Genomic DNA, 19,689 nt, shown 5'->3' with positions numbered 1-19,689 from the left:
TGGGTTGAGAGGCAGAGATCGCGAGCTCACGCCACAGTGCCTGTCCTGAACTGAAACGCGCGCGGAAGGTGGGTGTCAGCAATGGAGAGATTTTTGACAGAAAAATGTGACCGCTGAATGACACCAGGAGGCTGCAGCAGCTGTTGAGGATTTTGAAGTCGTCCGTCGTGTGTGGTTGCGTGTTTCTCCAGCTGTCCTGTACAAGGAGGAGGAGGAGGAGGGAGGCTTTCCGCATCTCTCCACAGAGCCGCAGGTACTGAAACATTCATGTCGACCAGAGAGCAGACAAAGCTATCAGGGCAGCTATCCTCTGGCTTCTACTTTTAATTTGTGCGACAGGAGCAGCCAGACAGAAAGCTGCTCTGCACAATAACATCCTCTCTGGTCTAAACTGTATTTACAGCCCCGTTGTTGAGAGCTCAAGGTTCGTGTTTATACATGTAGACTACACAGTAAAGCTATGTTTTGTACACACTGTATAAAACGTAGCTTTACTGTGTAGTCTACAATATATATATATATTTTTTTTGTATCTGGTTGTTCTTTTCTGTCTTAACAGGTGTTCAACACAGAAATATTCTCACATCCAACCCTGCTGATGGCAAAGGTAGGCACTGTAGACGTGCAGCTGTGTACAGGTGGAGTTTACCTTTCATTGGAATTCATTTAAGTGGCAATTAACTGCCCTTAAATCTCATTGTTGAAAAATCCTGTTTATGTCAAAGACTGTACTTTTCTTACTTAATCTTAGTGCCGCTCTTAACACCATTGATTACAACATTTCAGTACAGTGTAGTGACTGTAGCATATCACTGTAATATCCCAGCTCACTTTGGGCGAAGGCAGGGTACGCCCTGAACAGATCACCAGTCATCACAGGGCCAAAGCAGAAAGACGGACAGAAACAAAGACCATTCACGCTCTCATTCACACCTAAGGGCAATTTTTTCCATCACCAATTCACCTGACTGTGTCTTTTGGATGGTGGGAGGGAGGCTCCACTGTGCTGTCATTAGGATTAAAGTAACTGCAGTAAAGGCAGGTTCATCAGACAGATTTTTATTGCGTTTATGTCAACAATAACTCTTCAGCGCACAAAAGTTAATCCTGATGTTCCACAGGGTTCTGTATTAGGTCCACCACAAGGTTTCTTTTCAAGTCATAAATTTCCAATGCAGCTGTATTGAAACAAATCATTTAATCAAACCATAAGCATGTCTTAAAGACATCAGGGCCTGGATCACCTGTAATTTCATCCTTCTAAACCTGAAGTTATGTTTTTTGTCCCCAAACACCTCAGTAACTGAATATCTAACCATGAGTTACTCTGAATGACATTGCCTTGGCCCCCAGTGCTTCTCTGGGGAATCTCAGAGTTATTTGTGACCAGCATATGTCATTCAATTGACACATAAAGTAAGTCTCTCGGACTGCTGTCTTTCATCCGTGCAATATGTTTAAAACCAGGAACATCCTGTCTCAGCTGAAAAAGTAATCCATGCATTTGTTACTTCCAGATATTGTAAATCCTTATTATCAGGATGTCCCAATAACTCTTGGAAAAGCCCCCAGTTGATCCAAAATGCTGCAAAAAGAGTACCGACAGGATTTAGAAAGGGAGATCATTACTCTCCCATATTAGCTTTCTTTTATTGGAGTGAAATGAAGAATAGAGTTTAAAATCCTTCTGCTGAAATCCCTCAATGACAAAGCTCCATCATATCCTACAGACCTCATAGGACCATATTACCCGACAGAGCGCTTTGCTGGCTTAGTTGTGATTCCAGGAATTTCCAAAAGTAGAATGGGAGGAAGAGCTTTATGCTTTCAGGCCTCAGGTTCCTCTTCTGTCGAACCAGCTCCCAGTTTGGGTTCGAGAGGCAGACACCCTTTCTGATTTTAAGATTAGGCCTAAAACTCTCCTTTTTGATAAAGGTTATAGTTGGGATAGGGTTGCTACTTTTTAACATGAATGTTTTAATGTGTTTTTTGTTATTTGTTTCGTTGTTATTTTCTGATTATCAAGGGTTAAGGACAATGCTGCTGGTTGATTTTACACTTTTACACCTCTCCTGCTGTTTTTCCTCGTCAGATGAGTTGGGCTGCTGGGACACAGTGTGTAGCAAAGGGGCACCACAGGAAAGCCAAACCTGAAGAACTGGTGTACCACAAAGGGGACATCTTCACTATTGTTGACACGAGCACGGTATCGTCACTCATTATTTTCACAGAGGCTGTATAGGAGTTCGTTTGTAAGTGAGAATAATTTCATACAATCAGACTCCGCTCTTTTGTAGAAGAAGGGATACTACATGGCCAGACACAACACCACCGGAGAGGAGGGACTCATTAACTCCAACAACGTGCGTGAAAGAGAGGCTCTGCGAGTCGACCCCAGCCTCAGTCTCATGCCGTAAGTCTCCTCTGAACCTCCCAAGTAAACGTTATGGGCTCGTATATCTTTGGGATGCCCCTATGTTGTCACGTAGATCACATGCACTGTGACTTTGACATGGAAGCAGTCTTGTGTCTAAGTTTAGCTACTGCGGTCAACCTTTAAAACATATCTTGTGACTACACAGTGTGGGCCGATGCTGGAAGTGCAAACGAACATTAATCACTCCAACTTCCTTTTTTTGAGATGTTAACAGCCGAATGTTGGATAGCTCTGTTCTTTCACCTCCTGCCTGTTGAACAGGTTAAATATGTGAGATATTTAGGGCTTATCTGTGACCCCATATGAATACTGTGTCAGTGTGATTTGCTGACAACTTGTGCACGAAGCACAGGATTAATTTTAGGCAAATGTTTATGGTACCAAACCTTTGTTTTCTTTCACCAGCTGGTTTCATGGGAAGATCTCTGGTCCAGAGGCGGTGTGTAAGCTCCAGCCGGCCGAAGACGGCCTGTTCCTGGTGCGAGAGAGTATCCGTCATCCTGGCGACTACGTCTTGTGTGTCAGTGTGTCTGGAGAGGTCATCCACTACCGGGTGATTTATCAGGACAACAAACTGACCATCGACAAAACACAGTTTTTCTACAACCTTATTGACATGATAGAGGTAGGAAAAGGGCTCACTCAAGCACTACTTTCAGATAGTCAAACAAAGTTGTATGCACTTTCTTCACTCTGAATGTAGAACAGGGATTTCAGACAGTCACCAATCTGAGAAGGAACAAGAGTCTACAGCCATTGCGGCTATGTGAGATTTCACTAAAGCACCGCAGTGCTTTGAGCACAATAATAATGTTAACATGGAGTTTCACAGGTTCAATGCTTTCTATTTTTGCATTCCTATTTCAGCATGTCAGCGCAGTAATATTTTGTAATGAGTATGAAACACAAGCTGATGCTCTTGAGGAAGACATCAGTAGTTTTCCAGTTATTTGATCATCTGACAAGGTGACCTAAAGTGTGTGAAGAATGTGTGTACCAATTTTTTTATATTTAATAATTTTTTCTGAAAATCAGAAATGTCAACCTCACAGTGACGAAGACTAGTAATAGTAAATGGTATTAATAAATCCCTGTCATGTCATTATTTGGCTATAACCTGTGACAAAGGGGTGTGTGTGTGTGGATAGTGCCCCATTTTAAGGCTTCACAGGGCCACAGTCCCAGGCACTCTGATGCCTGCTGTATTTATGGCCAGTGTTTGGAAGCCATCAGTAAAACTGACAGCAGAGTAAAAATATATATACTTCATGAGTCGAAATGGAGTAGTGATAGTGATATTTACAAAGTGCAGCCCTTTTACGGTTTATCTGTATTTGTCCTGTGTTTGTGTGAGGGTGCATTGAAAGCTTTGCTCTGGAGAGATGGCAGCTCTTGCTCAGCTGCGTCTTATCAGTGAGCTACAGATGGCTTCAGGCCTGAGTCAGACCGGCTGACTTACTGCTGCAAGCAAACGGCGGGAGGACAGCTGAATAGTTGAGATGAGTCATGTCATACCTGCTTTGTCCCAGAGCCTACAGACCATTAAAGCAGGCTGGCCAAATGTGTCATGATAAATTAAAACTCATCATTTAGTGGTGCAGCAGTACTCTGTTACAGCTGTTAGAAAACAGAGACATTACACTGCCATGTGGTGTTTCTCACATCATGAATGGAATGTTCTCACTGTTAAAACCTGCTGTCCTTAAATAGATTTACCGGATGCAGTCATTGTTTTTTTTGTCACACCAGAGTATGTGTTCAAACACCTTCTTGAATGCAGAGGGGCCCTTGTCAGAGTTTTAGTGAGTCCATTAAACTGTCTAGAGATTGAGAAAACAATATACACCTGTATATCCATAAACCTTATGTTTGTGGCAGCCTCTACTCTTAATGGTTTAAGAATTCAGAGAGAAACCAAGCGTAACCAGATGACAGAAAAACATCTACTATAAATAACTGAATGTGTTCAGTGTCGTGTGTTTTCATCTTTGCAGTTCTACTCAAAGAACAAGGGCTCTATTGCTACAACTCTTCTGAAGCCCAAACAGAAACAAGGAACCAAGTCAGCTGAGCTGGAGCTGTCTAAAAGTAAGCCTCATGTGCAGGAGTACCTCTATAGATAACTGTGGTAGGAGTGTAAAAATATGATCACAAGATGAGGGCTTCTTTGGAAAGATGTGGTTATTTTTTGCATGTCAAATAGTTGTGTGGGAGGTTGAGTTGCTCATGTATCTGTCCTCTGCAGCTGGATGGCTGCTGGACATCACAAAGCTCAAACTGGGAGAGAATATTGGAGAGGGGGAGTTTGGGGGTAAGCTGTCTTTTTTTTTTCTTTCTTTCTTTTTTTTTTTTTTTTATCAAACTATATTTGTAACCTCACAACCCTTTCAGCAAAGAAGTGTCAGCAACAAGTGTCAGTTATTCAGATGTATTCTGATGGGTAAACATTGTGTGACTCTCAACCCCTAGCTGTTTATGAAGGAGAGTATATGGGCCAGAGGGTGGCAGTGAAGACCATTAAATGTGATGTCACAGCTCAGGCGTTCCTGCAGGAGACCACAGTTATGACGTGAGTCACACATTTTCTCAGTTTGAAATGTTTTTCCATTTTGCCACTTCTGTCAAAATACAGAAAGGCTTGTATTAACTGCAAATAGCCCACGTCCATGTCGTCTGCTCATTGAAAAATACTGTGATTATATCAGTTTAAATGTGGAGCGTTAGGGTTGGTTTTTCTGCTATCAGTCCTGATTTACTTTCATGTGGATTCACTTCATATAGGAAGCTGCAGCATAAAAACTTGGTGCGCTTGTTGGGGGTCATCCTTGACAAAGGACTTCACATAGTCACAGAGCTCATGACGAAGGTACAGTTAACCAGGGCTGGATGGGGAGAAAAAAATTGGCTCTGGCATTTTGATCCAGATTGGTCACACACACCACTCATCTATGTCCTCTCTTGGATGTGTATAAACCAACTGTGGCACTTATTTAAAACACTGAAGCTATTATGAGTAAAAGGGAATCAAAGAAGATTAAGAGAGAGGAAACATGATAAGTACCTTCAAAAATTGTACAGTCCACTACGATGAATCCTAAAACAAGTGATACATCCTGTGTATTTTACGTTCTCATTGTGCTCCCCCGCCCCCCCAGAAAATAAGTGGCTAGGCTGCGAACAGAGAATTATTTTACCACTACTCACTTAAAGCTGAATAGGACTGTATAAAAAATATGCTATTGTTATAACAGGGTGAAGCCGAAAATAAAACTACATTCAGGAAATAAAAGCCACACTCTAGTCACCCTATCAAAATTCTTTTAGGTATCAAAATTTGTGACTGGTGGATAATGTAGTTAATGTGCTTTCTCCCGAACAGCATCAGTGAAGACTTCCTATTTGGCGTTTCATTTGGATGGAAAGTTGGTCTCAACAGAAAAGTGGACTGAGCAGCTACAAAAAAAGCTTTCTGCCACTTCACCACCAGCAGCGTTTTAATAAAATATTTTTTATCAGGATATTAACCTATTAGTTTGCGAGAGTAGCTTTATTTGTATTATGGGTAAATACATTGAAAAAAAAAAATCATACAATTATATGTCTTGCTGTCAGTTTGAATTGCCAAAATGCACCTGCAGATTTGACCTTTCTCACCTTTGAAATTGTGTTGGTTGCTGGGCCTCAGTATGGTTTGTATTAAGTGCTTTGGTGAGATTTGAAAAATCATTTAAAGCATCACTTTGTTTAGCATTTTGTATTTTATCACTTGTTTGTGTGTTGCAGGGAAACCTTGTTAACTTTCTCAGGTCGAGGGGACGTTCAGTTGTAAGCTCAGTCCAGCTGCTCCGCTTCACTCTGTGAGTTTGAACATTCAAATTAAGCTTCAATTATTTTTATGTTGCGTACAGAAAAATCTATAGCGTGTGCAGATTTGTGCAGGGAGTTTGGGGAAGCAAGGATTCTTAACTGCATTACACTGTGTGTGTCTTTAACAATGTATTCTGTGTGTGTTTTTGTGTGTGCATGTTTGTGGTCAGCGATGTGTGTGAAGGGATGGAGTATCTCGAGTCAAAGAAGCTGGTTCACCGAGATCTGGCAGCTCGCAATGTCCTGGTCTCTGATGACAGCGTGGCCAAGGTCAGCGACTTCGGTCTGACCAAAGGGGACTCCAAGGTGTCCGATAAAGCCAAACTGCCGATCAAATGGACCGCACCGGAAGCTCTGAAGAAAGAGGTCAGTTTAAGAAGGTGCTACGCTGCTTTTATTTCAACTTGCTTTTAGGTATCTGTATGAGTATCTATATTTTTACATTGTGCTTATATTCCTGATTAAATACAATTATTAGTACTCCATGGTCATTCCAGCTAAATGCTCCTACAGCTAATTTTAACAGTTGGTGTGCTAACATTTAGTGATCACTGAATCCCTGCAATCCAATTAATGTGTATGTATGTACATAAAATAGCTAAACACAGTTTTACTTGATTCAAAATTCAAAAATTTAACAATGAAAAAATGATTGTTCTTTTGGGTACTTAAAATAAGGCCTTTTTTTAATCATCTTTTTTTTTTATTCGTTTTAAGCATAGCTATTATTAGTTACCTAGAAAACAATTGATGGAAGGACCAGATGTTTATGTTTCTCTGTCATAAATTGCCTTTTCTTTTCCTTTAATTCCTCTTTTAATCAGTATGCAAGAGTTGGATGATTTACTGGATTTGTAACAAGCTATAAAACCTTTTACAAAGTGTGTCCTCTTAGAAAGAGGTACTACATTTTACATACATATGTGTTCCCATCACGCAGAAATTCTCCACAAAGTCAGATGTTTGGAGCTACGGTGTTCTTCTTTGGGAGGTTTTCTCGTTTGGTCGTCAGCCTTACCCTAAGATGGTATGTAGCACCAGTACGTGTCACTGTCGGTGTTTTTTGTGTGTCAGTTACAACATCCTCATAGAACATCATTACCTTTCTTGCAAAGGGTTAGGATTGAAGATTGCTACCATTGTCATATCTTTACAATAAATATGGAGCCAGCAGCAGCTGCTTAGCTTAGCATAAAGAGTGGAAACATAAGGAAACAGGGGAAACAGCCTAGCTCTCTCCTAAAAAACTCTCCAGCCAGATCACAAGTTTACCTAACAAGCCAAATTGTAAAAATGACAAGATGTGGCTTTATGATGGGTCACTACTGTCAATCAATCAGCAGTCAGCATCTTCTTCTCAGCAAATGTGATGCTTCGAGAGGTCACGCCACAAAGAGTCTGACACAAAGAGAAGTTCTGAATCAAAATAGGTCACTTTCCTGACTTTCTCCTCCAGCATAAGGACTCAGGAAATAGTATCATGTTTGCATATCATGTCAGGATGCACCTCTTTCACATAGTAGGTTTGTCAGTGGAAAAGTTGCCAGGCCTAGTGGTCAGATTCGTCACCAGGTCGTCATCACTGGATCGACTTACAGCAGCTGAGCAGGAAGTCCCTTCAGGTCACTCGGATCATAATAGTGCGTCAGTGAGGATAGAGGTTTAACAGTGAACACGAGCTGTGCTGTGCATTGTGATTGGACAACATGTAGAAATAATCTCATTATTCTCAGGTAGTGACTTAATTTACTTAATGGACTTTTGTTGTAGCAAGAGGAAGTCTCTCTGTCTGTGACGTCAGTGTATGTAATGTATGTAAGTGCTGACAGGGAGCAGAGGTTAATGTCAGAGGATGTCTTGGACAAGTCGACTGCGACAGAGAGACTCTGAGAGGGAGGAACCTGTGTTACTGAAACACAGCTCTGTTTGTCACACTAGTCTCTCTCGGGTAATCTGTGCTTCCCTGACCACTGTGGTAATTCGATCGAGGTTCAGTGAGGACATCAGGATCAGCAGGATCAGGTGGCATTAAATGAAGGGGTAGTTAGTACCACATGACTTCGGTGAATCTTTTGCACCTTACTTCAGGTGGTGCCCTTTTAAATTCAAGATGATTACCTGCTAATTACAGCCTGTTTAACATATACGCAGGTTGATTTATTTGGGTCAAGTTTAATTTCCCTCAATTAAACTTTGCACCTATTAATTTGTTATCTGTTGGCAGAGAGACCAAGCTGACACTGAGAAAAAAAAAGGTACCAAGAAGGAGTGTAAGTGTTTGTCTGTGTGTGTGTACTACTGTAGGGACATAAGTTGGTTTACGCTGTCACATTGTGGGGACCTGCCTCCCTCGTGAAGACTAAGAGTAAGGGCCCTATTTTTTGTCCCAGGACAACACAAACGCAACACAAATCCAGGTTCATTGGTATTTTGGTGAAGTCACCGGGCTTTGCGGCGCTTTGAAATTTTCGTAGACCAAGGTGAACCTGGCTGCACTAAGATGAGCGGAACTGCGCAACAGGGGGTGTATGGTTGAAGAAGCGCTGGTGCAGTGCTATTTTGGTGTCAGCGCTGAGGTGAACTCGCTGCTCTGGAGGCCTATTTCTGTGGCTTCAGAGCCCCAGAGTGCACATGAACAGACCTATCTAAAATTACAGACAGGTTTGGTGCATGTCCTGCGTATTTAAAACCATTGACATAAATAATTAAAGATTTTTTTTTTTTTTTTTATAAGACATTTTGACTTTGATGTGAAACAGGCAGTTTCCGTGCGTCATGACGCAGTAGTCAGACTCACCCATGAAGAGGTAACAATTCAAAAACCTTCCTATTTACTCATCTGCTTTAGTAGTCTCGCCAGCCGTGCAAGATGCAAGACCACAGAGTGTGACAATGCATCATTTATGCACATAAAGTTAAAGCAGTTTACATACAGCATCTTAGGTCATTTAATTAATGATCGCAAATTAAATTAGGCACACTCTAAACATCAATGCAGTTTATTTATTAACACCAGAACATCAGTAACGTTTGGAGCACATTGCTCTTCATCAGTGTTGTTGATACATTAATTGTGTAGGGAGCTTTAAGTGTGCGTAATTTACCTTTGCTCACTCCTCAACATCGTTTCAACGACTGATTTCACTGTATTAGATGAGTGTTCTTTGTTCACACGTCTATAAGATGCAGGTTTTGTGGCGGCAGTTCTCATAATAGTTGTAGTAAGAGCTACCTCAAGGCAAATATGTTTCTTCCAGTGTAAAGTTTGGATGGTGGTGTCGGTCTGCTCTTTCTTCATTCATAAGAAACTGACAGTCTGCTGCATCGCAACGGTCTTAAAAGGAGTGAGAGGAGCTGATTTGATTGGCCATGATTAACCTCGGCTGTGGTACACCTTCCAATTATCTATTCCTCTTACTTTCCCACTGTGCTGCAATGCGCCTGCGTTTGTTTCTACCAAAATACCAAACAAGTTAGCCACACCTACCTGCACCTTAGATGCACTGTGCTGCACTCAGGTGGACAAAAATACAATCCTTAAGTCATTAAATTTTAGAGTGAAGACTTGGACTGCGTTCCAAATAAATCCGTCTGCCGGCTTTGATTATTTTACCCAGAAATGCCTCTGTTTAACACACACAATAAACATACTCATGGAATCTGTCCAACAGCATAGTGGTACTTTTGTGTGGTGTTTCACTACGGCTGCTGCTTTCTCGGCCGCAACAGTTTGAAAATACTGCAGGTCGGTAATTCCCTCCCTTTCAGCTACATAGCCATAATGGCGAGCGTTGAGGGTGAAAAGTGTCTTATCGTTTCATACGCAATTTATGGAGCCGTATGGGTACATCAATTAGATACTGTTAGTGCACTGGAAACACTCAAAATAGCAGGTGTAATTACGTCGCCTAAGTACGTGATTTAGAACACAGCATCAGTTTACAGTGGGAGTGAGATTAGGTGGCGTTTAAGGTCAGAGTAAGAGTTAAGATCAGGTAAGTATCACAGTGGTTATGGCTATGGTTTGAGGCTGTCAGTGTAAGGTCCCCTAAAGTCATGGAAACTCAATATTGTGTGTGTGTGTGTGTGTGTGCGTGCGTGCGTGCGTAAAAATCCTCATCAAGTTAAAACAGACAGAGAAAATGACTTGTAACGGATGTATATATATTGAGTTTCCCCATTGTGGGATTAATAAAGTCAATCTTATCTTATATATTGCTTTATTAGAGTTGTAGTTTAAAATTGTAGCATGTTTTTCTACTTTATGTATGGTGAGGTTGTTCAGTCAGTGGTTCCAAGAAGAAGGGTCTTAAGATAAATCTGAGGGGTGTGCATGATTTATGTCGTAAAGTTGTTTTAATTTCCCCTACTATCTGACATTTTGAGGTGCTTATTGTGTTAATGAGTACTGAACTTTGCCAAAGCAGTCATAACGCTTTCCTGTCACTGCCTCTAGTGATTGTTTTTTTTTTACTCCAGCTAAACCGTTTTGTTGGAATTGCTTTTAATTCAGATAAAAACCTGTTTAACAATTATCAGTTTGCAAAAAATCAATCCTGCCTCTGTCTCCCTTGTTGCTCCTTTGCTGTAGTCTCTAAAGGATGTGAAGGAGCGAGTGGAGGGAGGTTATCGCATGGAGGCTCCAGACGACTGTCCCCCCAGTGTTTATGACCTGATGAGGCTTTGCTGGGATCAGGAGCCTCGCAGAAGACCTGGCTTTTCCAAGCTGAGGGAGAAACTTGAACGGGAGATGGGTAAACTCACCTTGGGCCCCGTGTCGGAGTGTTCGTAAGGGATCAGGTCTGGATCTGGATATGGATTTTGTTCTTGAGTTGTTTACAATGTTGGAAACGGAGTACCAGCTCTGGGTCAGGTAAAACACATGATGCTACCCCTCCTTGTTTAATCTAGTGGAGGGTAAAGTTGTGATTTATAAAACTCTGGAGCTATGAACTTATTAAGCTTTGCCTTTTGGGTCTGAGCAGAACAAAACTGTGTAAATCCGAACAAGGCAGGTTCACCATCAGATTTTTGTGCCACACTAGCAGCATGTCAATATGGATGATAACGTCTGTCTGTGAACCGGTTCATCACTTTGGTTTAAACTGGAAAACCCACAGGATTTTCCATTAAGCATTGTACAGACAATTCACCTCAAAGACTTAAGTGATGTCTTCACTTCTCTTTGAGCGCCACCACCAGGAGGTTCCCTTATTTTTATTTTTATTTTTATTTATTTATTTTTTTTTACAGAAATGTGTCAACAACTATTTGATGGATGAATTTTCATTACTTTGGTCGACCTTTAATTTTTTCCTCTATGGTTAAAATTTCAATGTACATATCCATAATGCAAAACCAATTACAATGTTATGCTAATTAGAAAATGCTAGCGTGCCAACAACATAAACTAGGGACCTTAATTTGCGTGTTTCCGTCTGTACACTTCCACGTTAGTACATTTACTGGAGCTGCGCATGAATTTTGACAGTTTCGGGTTTTCTCAAATCGACACAGACGTTTTGCACAAACCAGAAATGATGACTGTAACATTTGAATGCATCCCACTGCCAAAATATCTGCCATCTTTGTTTGGTCATTTTATTTGCTGCCAATTTCAGCAGGTTGAAAGTAGGTCGGTGGTCCCTCCACTTCTGCTACGTAGCCCTGATGATAACTGTCGAGGGTGAAAAGCGCTCGATATTTCATAGTTAAAAGTATGCATAGTCCACTGCATGTTGCCATACTTGTCATACTTGTGCACTCCAAATAACATCTGCAAGTATGTATGCAAAATGAGACACGGCCTAAGATGTTAAACATGATAAAGATCATATGGCTGGCATCAACATGTTACTCCCGTCACTGTGCACGTTAGCATGTTGACATCAGCATTTAGTTAAATTACATGACTCTTGATCTTGTTTTCTTCTTTGTGTGAGTTGCATCTACGGCGGAGCTTCAATCTGGACATTAAGAACTAAAAGGGAATGCAATTCACAGGACAATGCTCTGCCACTCGGTCAGGTGACGCTATGCTTGTAGCACTGAGCCGGTGACCAAAACATGTTCACGGTTAGCTTGAATGATAAGTCTGGTGATATCTTGTATTTTTCTTTAAGTCAACAAATACAATGACAAGACAAAAATCAGCAAAGAATTAATTGAAGTATTAACCAGTGTTGAGTGTTTAGCTATATCCTGATATAACTTATTCCTCTCTACTATGCTCGTGTTCTTTAGAAACACAGCAATAAGCCACAATTTGAATGGGTAGACTTAGAAAGAACAGTTCATTTTGAGTCTCACACACACCAACTGGCTGCTGAACGCTCGCCAAATCTGCAGCTGAAAACTCTCCAACAAATGCGCTGTTTCATGATTTTTTTTTTTTGAATAGTTAAAATCTCCTGTGCCTCTCTGTTTTGTAAAGGAAACTAAACGTTACCTTTGTCGCGCTCCTTTTAAGATTTACATTGATCGGAACAAATGAGCCACAGACAGAAGAAGGGATATCCCAAAGTATTGAGAAATGGACTGCCACATTGTTTTTGTTTTTTTTATGGGATTTGTTGACAGCTGACAAAAATATAAGAGTATCACCATAAAGTAGTATTTCATAGAATGGATATGAGTGGCAGTGCCATAGTGTTGTAGAAATACTGCACACGGAGTCTGAATCTTCTGAATGACATGTTAAATGTTTGAAAGTGAATTTAGTTAGTGTCTGTTATTGATGTCTGAATATGATATTATTTAAAAAAGAATTGTTTTACATGTAAAGTCGGCAGGTGTAGTTTGTATTTATGTCAGAGAGAGATGCCAGAAAAATAAGAAACATACCACTCGGAAAGAGAAAGGGAGGATAGAAATGGACAAGTTCAAACATTAGGAGGGTTTCGCAGGACTTCTTTCTGACTTTTATGAATGTCGTGGTCGAAGATGATCTTGGGGGTTCCTTTATAATGTTTTGTTTTGTTTTTGTTTTTTTAGAAACCAAGCCTAATGTTGTTTTTTGTCCCTTTGTCCATCTCACTCCACTGGTCAGAGTACTTGGTGTAGACTTTGATTCAATTCATTCAAATTTAATTTCTTTCACAGGACTAAATCTATAGGAAATACTGCATTTATTATTACTTTCTCTTCCATCCTTATTTGGATTTTGGGATTATAGGAGTGACTTTGTGTTATCCACTGTCCTCCTGGGATCTCGTGGGCTTTTTGCAGGTATATTTTGTGCTTTCCCTAATCTATTGGACTTCAGATGTTTATTTCACACACTCTATTTATCACAGGACACATATTGCTCATTTCAAAGTATGTGATTGTCAGCTGCTTCTAAAAAAAAATGCAGTAAAATTTTCATTTTCCTGATAATACTAAAACATTTTCACCGCAAATCTCATCACAAAATGAAGCCTCTTTTTTGTCACAAGACAGAATTAAAGATGTCATTTGATTTAAGTCTACGTAAGCCTGGTATTTGTCAGTGTCTCAAGAGACGGAGCACAAATTGAGGCTTGATCCTCTGCCTCTCGTTATCACACAGCGAGAGCGCGGGTCCTCCACGATTTGTCCAATCTGCTCGGTGTTTTTCTGAAGCTCTCTAATGGGATGAGCGGCAATTCTCTGCGCAAGGATTTATAAAGGAACCAAATGTAAAATAAATAAACGAAGATAATAATAATGTGCTTCCTTTGCTAAGGATGAGCTCTACGAATATCGGCAGATATTTCCCTGCTGTTGTGTATGTGTGTGTGTGTGTGTGTGTGTGTGTGTGTGTGTGTGTGTGTGTGTGTGTGTGTGTGTGTGTGTGTGGAGATATCGGGCCAAAGCTTTCCTGGTAACCATATGTCAGTGGGTGAGATGTTTTTCTCAGATGGTCTAATGCCTTCTAAAGTGCGCTTTCTACTAATACTTAGCACTGAGCTAATGCTGCCGTAGCGGCATGCATTGACAGACGATGAGCTGTCAGCAGTTGTTTTCAGTGGTTACAGAGGATAGACAAGGGCAGACATGCAGTGCAGCCCACAAGTAGGATGCCATTAACACAATCTTATTGTGTCCTTGCACATCACTATGAGCCTGAAATGTTGACTTTGAGCTTCAGATTTCAGGATGCATTAATCAATTGTAACATTTACGGGACATTATAATGGGACCAGCTGCAGTTGGACAAACTGAGATCACCTTGTAGTCCTAATGTGTTATTTTTGTTTGTAAACCCTTTGTAGAGGATGACCGGCTGGAGTGTTTTACCTGTAGACGTCAGTAGACACTCGTCCCTGGTGATGCTCCAGCAGGCCTGTACTGCAGCAACTCCCATTTTTTCATAGTTTTTTCATTGACGGGGATGATTTACTGCAACAATCCTGCAGTCACACCTAGTAGTTTAAATGTGGATGTAAACAAATTAAAGCTGAGAGTCTGGACTTCGTCACTATTTACCTTTTAAAATCCAGTTTGCTGGTGTCCCTGTGCCTCGACTTACAGGCTGCGCAATATAAGCCTTATTTTTGGCCTTTCAAAAGTTGCGTCTCCACGACGTTCCATGTCCAACAACAACTGTGTCATGTAAAATGAATGGATGTCAGCCGTGGCACCGTACCTCACAGTTTTGTTTACCATAGATACGCTAAGAAGCTCATGCCGGTCTGAGGTCACTACCAAAGCAGCAGCCCAGCTGTCTGAGCCAATATAGGTATTGGATTAAAGATGCTCTTCCTAGAAAATTGTATCATGGCAGGAGCTGCTCATCCCTGGAGAGCAATCTTCCTCTGCTAAAGAAATCAACTGCAACCCTTCTTTAGTGTGGTAAGCCAGACTGATTGGCTTTAAAAGGCAACTTCTCAGGTGTGATATTTGCATATGTTTTTATCCATTACGATTATTGGTTTACTTGCCATCTCTGCACAGTTTTGGGACCTGGGAACTCTGGGAAAATGTTTTAATTGGGGCCAAGATTTGAAAGGGACACTTCTGAGTACATTATTTTGAGCATTCTATAATTACGGTGTTATGATTTACTTAATTCTTAGGAAACAATTTAAATACAGCCTTTTACTTATCATAATGATTATAACCTAATACATTTCATACAAGAAATGCAGCTTAAAGTGCTTTACAGCAAGAAAAGTACATGCAGTGTTTCACATAAAACAATTATTCGAAGGAAGATAAAAACATGTTCAAATGTAATTTGAAAATATGTTATATATTAAAAATATTACAGAGTATTTCTATAAAGTGGTGTTGCTACTTTTACTTAAGAGAAGGATATGAGAACTTCTTCACTGTCACATTAGTTGGTCAGCGAATCCATCTATTATTGAGTCGATCCACCACATTGGTTGGCAGAAGTTTTATCTGTGCCAAAACTAGTCATTTTGAGTTTTATGTCTCACTCCTTTTAATAATTCCTGCCACAGAACTTTCCTCTTGATCAATGCATACCACCTTTATACAAGTGATGCACCTTCTGCTCTGAGGCTGATCACTCACACACACACTTTTTAAAGAAAAGCTCTTTTACCCAATTACTTACACTGGGATCAGTCATCGAGTGACGTGAATACGGGGTCAATAGTGCAGCCCGGATTCACCTTTTCTGCCAACTATAAATTAGGCCAGAACACAAAGTACTATATGTAAGTAGGTCAAGCTTAGCAGAGTCGGTATGAATCGCGGACCTGGCTGAACTCTGAACTCTTCTAACAGGCAAAGGATCTTCCCACCTTATCATCTCTGTAACCTTCTGCATCACATTGTTGTCCTGAAGGACATTTGTCTTTCTCATGGTCCCAGTTATCCTATAGTTGTCTCTGTGAACACAACTCCAAAGCTGAATATTCCCACCCCCACGCTTCACAGATGGCAGCACGTTCTTCTCATCAAACACTTTTCCAATTTCCCAGTCCGCAGCACTTGTTTTAAAAATGACTCTTTGCTTTGCATCGTTTAAACGTTGGCTTCTGTGATGAGGTTGCAGGAGAAATTTTCCTCTGGTGCCTCTTCGATGAAGACCCTGTAACGTTGCACCACATCCTGTGACAGCATCCTGCAGCTTCTTAGCAGTCACACTTGAGGTTATCGTTTCCTGTCTGCCCATCAGAGGTGACGTTTTATCAAAAAGTTTTCTTGAGCTTCCGGATCTATTCGCAGACTGGAAACCCTTTGACATCTTCTTTTAGTCCTGCTTCCTCGGCTTTGTCAGCTTCCTTCATTTTCATTTCCTCAGTCGCATTGAGGATCCTTGTTGTTGAATTCTACCACAAGACTTTAAGAAAGCTTACCAGCGCTGAAATTTCATTAGCTGACGATCTCTAATGACAACCGATGGCCTGCCGTACAAGTCCTAATAAGTCAATTAACAAATTAATGAAGTTCTGACACTTAAGAAGAAGGAAGGTCCCCAAACTTGTGTACATGCCACTATTTAGTTTAGTTTCAAATTTGACAAATAACAAGTAAGAGTGCAGTCTCAAAGTCAGAGAGAAAACTAATTTTTCAGCTGAAATTCATCTTGTTGCTGCTGACAGTCATATTAGTGAACCAATCAGGATGAGCCGAAACATGCTGCCACGATTAACCTGCTGGGGGGAAGGATGGGGGGCACCTCTAATTCAATTACATATAAAAATAAGGTCAAGAGCAGCTGTCTGTTTGTTTGTGGATGGATAATGTGCACTGATTCAATGATACTTTCATTTCCACATATTTTTACTTTTTACTCTGAAAATACTGGAATAGTGGTTTCTGATTTTAATAATACAGGAAAAGTTTTCATTTCATAAACATTTTATAGATCTACTTTCTCCTGGGTGTCCACTCCCCATGCTCATCTGGCTAGATACAGATATAACTACACACTGCACAACATTAAGGCAATAATAGTTTTTGCTCAATCAGTTCCTTTTGCAGATTTCCACAACACTGAAAAGGTTGGCAGTTTATCTGTTGCAAATAACTGAATTCAGAAACAAAGTCACTATCAGATTAAATCCAACTTTAAGCTAAATATGGCTCCGATGCATAAGTTATAATGTGTCACAATCTGCGTATCTACTGTTTTGCATTCAGTAAAGGGTCTTGACACCAACCCTACAATGACGCGATCAGACGTGTAAGAAAGTTTTGGCTCCGATCTCGAGAGCTTGTTAGATGTAAGGAGCTAAGTAATATCAGAGCATCACTTTAAGCAAGAGGTGTAAGCCATGATAATAGATCTAATTATCCACAACGAGTGGATCAAAATCCTGAAACATTTGCCAATTTAGCTAAAGCTCAAATGTTATTATTCGGTGACTGAAACTTTACAAACATTGACTCGGGGGTTAAAAAAAGACGAGTGTTTACCAGCTAAGACGGTGAGGTTCAAACAACAGACGCTGTCGAGGTGCATTGTGGGAAGTGTAAGCTCCAGTGTTTTGGAACAAATAAAAGCCACGGCTTGGCCACATTGATCTGTATGCCTGTTTGTCCAAAGTGTAAACAGTGGCTTAAACAGTCTGTTTAGAGCTACAGTTGTTAGCACCTTCACCTAACTACCTGCAATAGCATTACTGCCAAAGCAAATTAGCATTTCATCAACTGATTACTGTGGTTGCAGCAGGGCCATAATTAAATATCACAGTATTCAAATACACTGTTTCCAAAAAAGTTGGGACACTGTTTTATATGTAAATAAAAACAATGCAATGATTTGCAAATCATGAAAACCCATATTAATTAGAAAAAAGACCAAGACACCATTAATGCTAAATGATATACACAAGTTTTGGAGCAACATATGTTGCCACCCAGTCAACGTCTTTTTCAGGGAAGACCTCGCTTGTATCAGCAAAACAATGCCAAACCACAGATTTCAACATCATGGTTCTCTAGTAGAAGAGTCCGGGTGCTGAACTGGCCTGCCTGCAGTCCAGACCTGTCACCCGTTTAAAATATTTTAAAAGAAAAAATACTAAAAAGAAGACCACGAACTGTTGCGCAGCTGAATATCAGGCAATAATAAGACAACATTTCACTTTCAAAACTCCAGAAACTGGTTTCGTCAGTTCCCAAACATTTACAGAGTGTTGTTAAAAGAAGTGGTGATGCAACACAGTGGTAAACATGCCGCTGCCTGTTTTGGGATGTGTTGCTGGCATCAAATTCAAAATGAGCAAATATTTTTCATAAAACAATAAGATTTCTTAGTTTCCACAATTGATATGTTGTCTCTGGTCTATTTTCAATTAAATATGGGTTTATATGATTAGCAAATCATTGCATTCTGTATTTTTTTGTTTTTACATTTTACAACTTTTTTGGAAACACGGTTGTGCTGATAATTCTCCACTACCCCCACCCCACCCAATATATTGCTGTAAAAATATGAAACAGGTCGGGGATGGTCAGGGGTGCGTGCGAGGTGCGAGCGAGCGTGCGTGCGTGCGTGCGTGCGAGAATAACAGACATCTCGACAGTCACATGAATTCCTCCTTGCCACACCACCTCCTCAGCCTTCCCTCCGCCTCACCCTCTCTCTCATCCTTCCCTTCCCTCCTTCTCCGTCCCGTCCTCCTCCTCTTTCTCTCTCCACCTCCCTCACTAAGCTGACACTGCGCATTTACACGTTAGCTGCTTTTACCTCTAATAGGATCAGGGGGACTTACAATGTCATCTGATAAAACTAAGCAGCTTGATAACTACACTGCTCCTTCTTAACCAATTTGTGCTCATTTGGGATAACGGAGAATCTGCGTAAGGACAAAAATGTATAAACAAAATCATGAGGGTAAAATGAGCACCTTAGACTATCATTGCACCATAAGCTTGTAGGCAATGAGAGTCCCTCTGCCAACACACTGCTGGCTCTAATGGGGATGGACGGTTGTTCAGGGAATATAAATATTCTTATTGTGTGACAGTAATTTCTGCTCTGAAATTTACATGATTATTCATGATGTTAATACTTCAGTTTAAAGAGATGTATATTATAATGTAATTATATTGTCCTATACTTTCATTGAAATTGTTGAATCCAGAGCTATACTGACCTTTCACTCATTTGCCTTCTTTAAATTACACCAATAAGTTATCTACAGTGTGGGGAAGGGTCCTTTAAAATGCAAAAGGTTAAAGATTACACTGTAGAAAATGTAATAATGTAACCGTTTTAATTGCTTCGTCAAAGTAATGTAGCTTATTAAAATGTGTTACTTTTTGACTACTTTTCTAATGATGTGTTAAAAGGATGTTAGATATTTGGAAAACTATCAATTCTAATACTATTGATCTGGTCCCTGGAGACATTCCTGCGTGGCGAAAAGATACAAAGCAGCAGAATATTATATTACACATATTAGCTTTTTATATTCTGATGTGACCCCTTTGTAATCACC

The 19,689-nt window shown here is 40.4% G+C and overlaps 1 protein-coding gene across 1 annotated transcript; it reads left to right on the top strand.

Annotated features, from left to right (window-relative positions):
* Nucleotides 1-31: 31 nt before the first annotated feature.
* Nucleotides 32-15,481, top strand: matk (megakaryocyte-associated tyrosine kinase). The gene is made up of 13 exons (XM_069150490.1): nt 32-253; nt 560-607; nt 2,093-2,206; nt 2,298-2,413; nt 2,843-3,062; nt 4,432-4,525; nt 4,683-4,748; nt 4,907-5,006; nt 5,219-5,303; nt 6,221-6,294; nt 6,475-6,670; nt 7,245-7,331; nt 10,896-15,481. The coding sequence occupies exons 2-13, from the start codon at nt 599-601 to the stop codon at nt 11,094-11,096; spliced, it is 1,362 nt and encodes a 453-aa protein (XP_069006591.1). The 5' UTR covers nt 32-253; nt 560-598; the 3' UTR covers nt 11,097-15,481.
* The last annotated feature ends 4,208 nt before the right edge of the window (nt 15,482-19,689 follow it).

Source organism: Embiotoca jacksoni, unplaced genomic scaffold, assembly GCF_022577435.1.
Source record: "Embiotoca jacksoni isolate LCO1_2020_lvr unplaced genomic scaffold, fEmbJac1.0.p SCAF_16, whole genome shotgun sequence".
NCBI lineage: Eukaryota > Metazoa > Chordata > Actinopteri > Embiotocidae > Embiotoca > Embiotoca jacksoni.
Note: the sequence above shows the minus strand (reverse complement) of the source record. Positions and strands in the feature narration are given on the sequence as shown.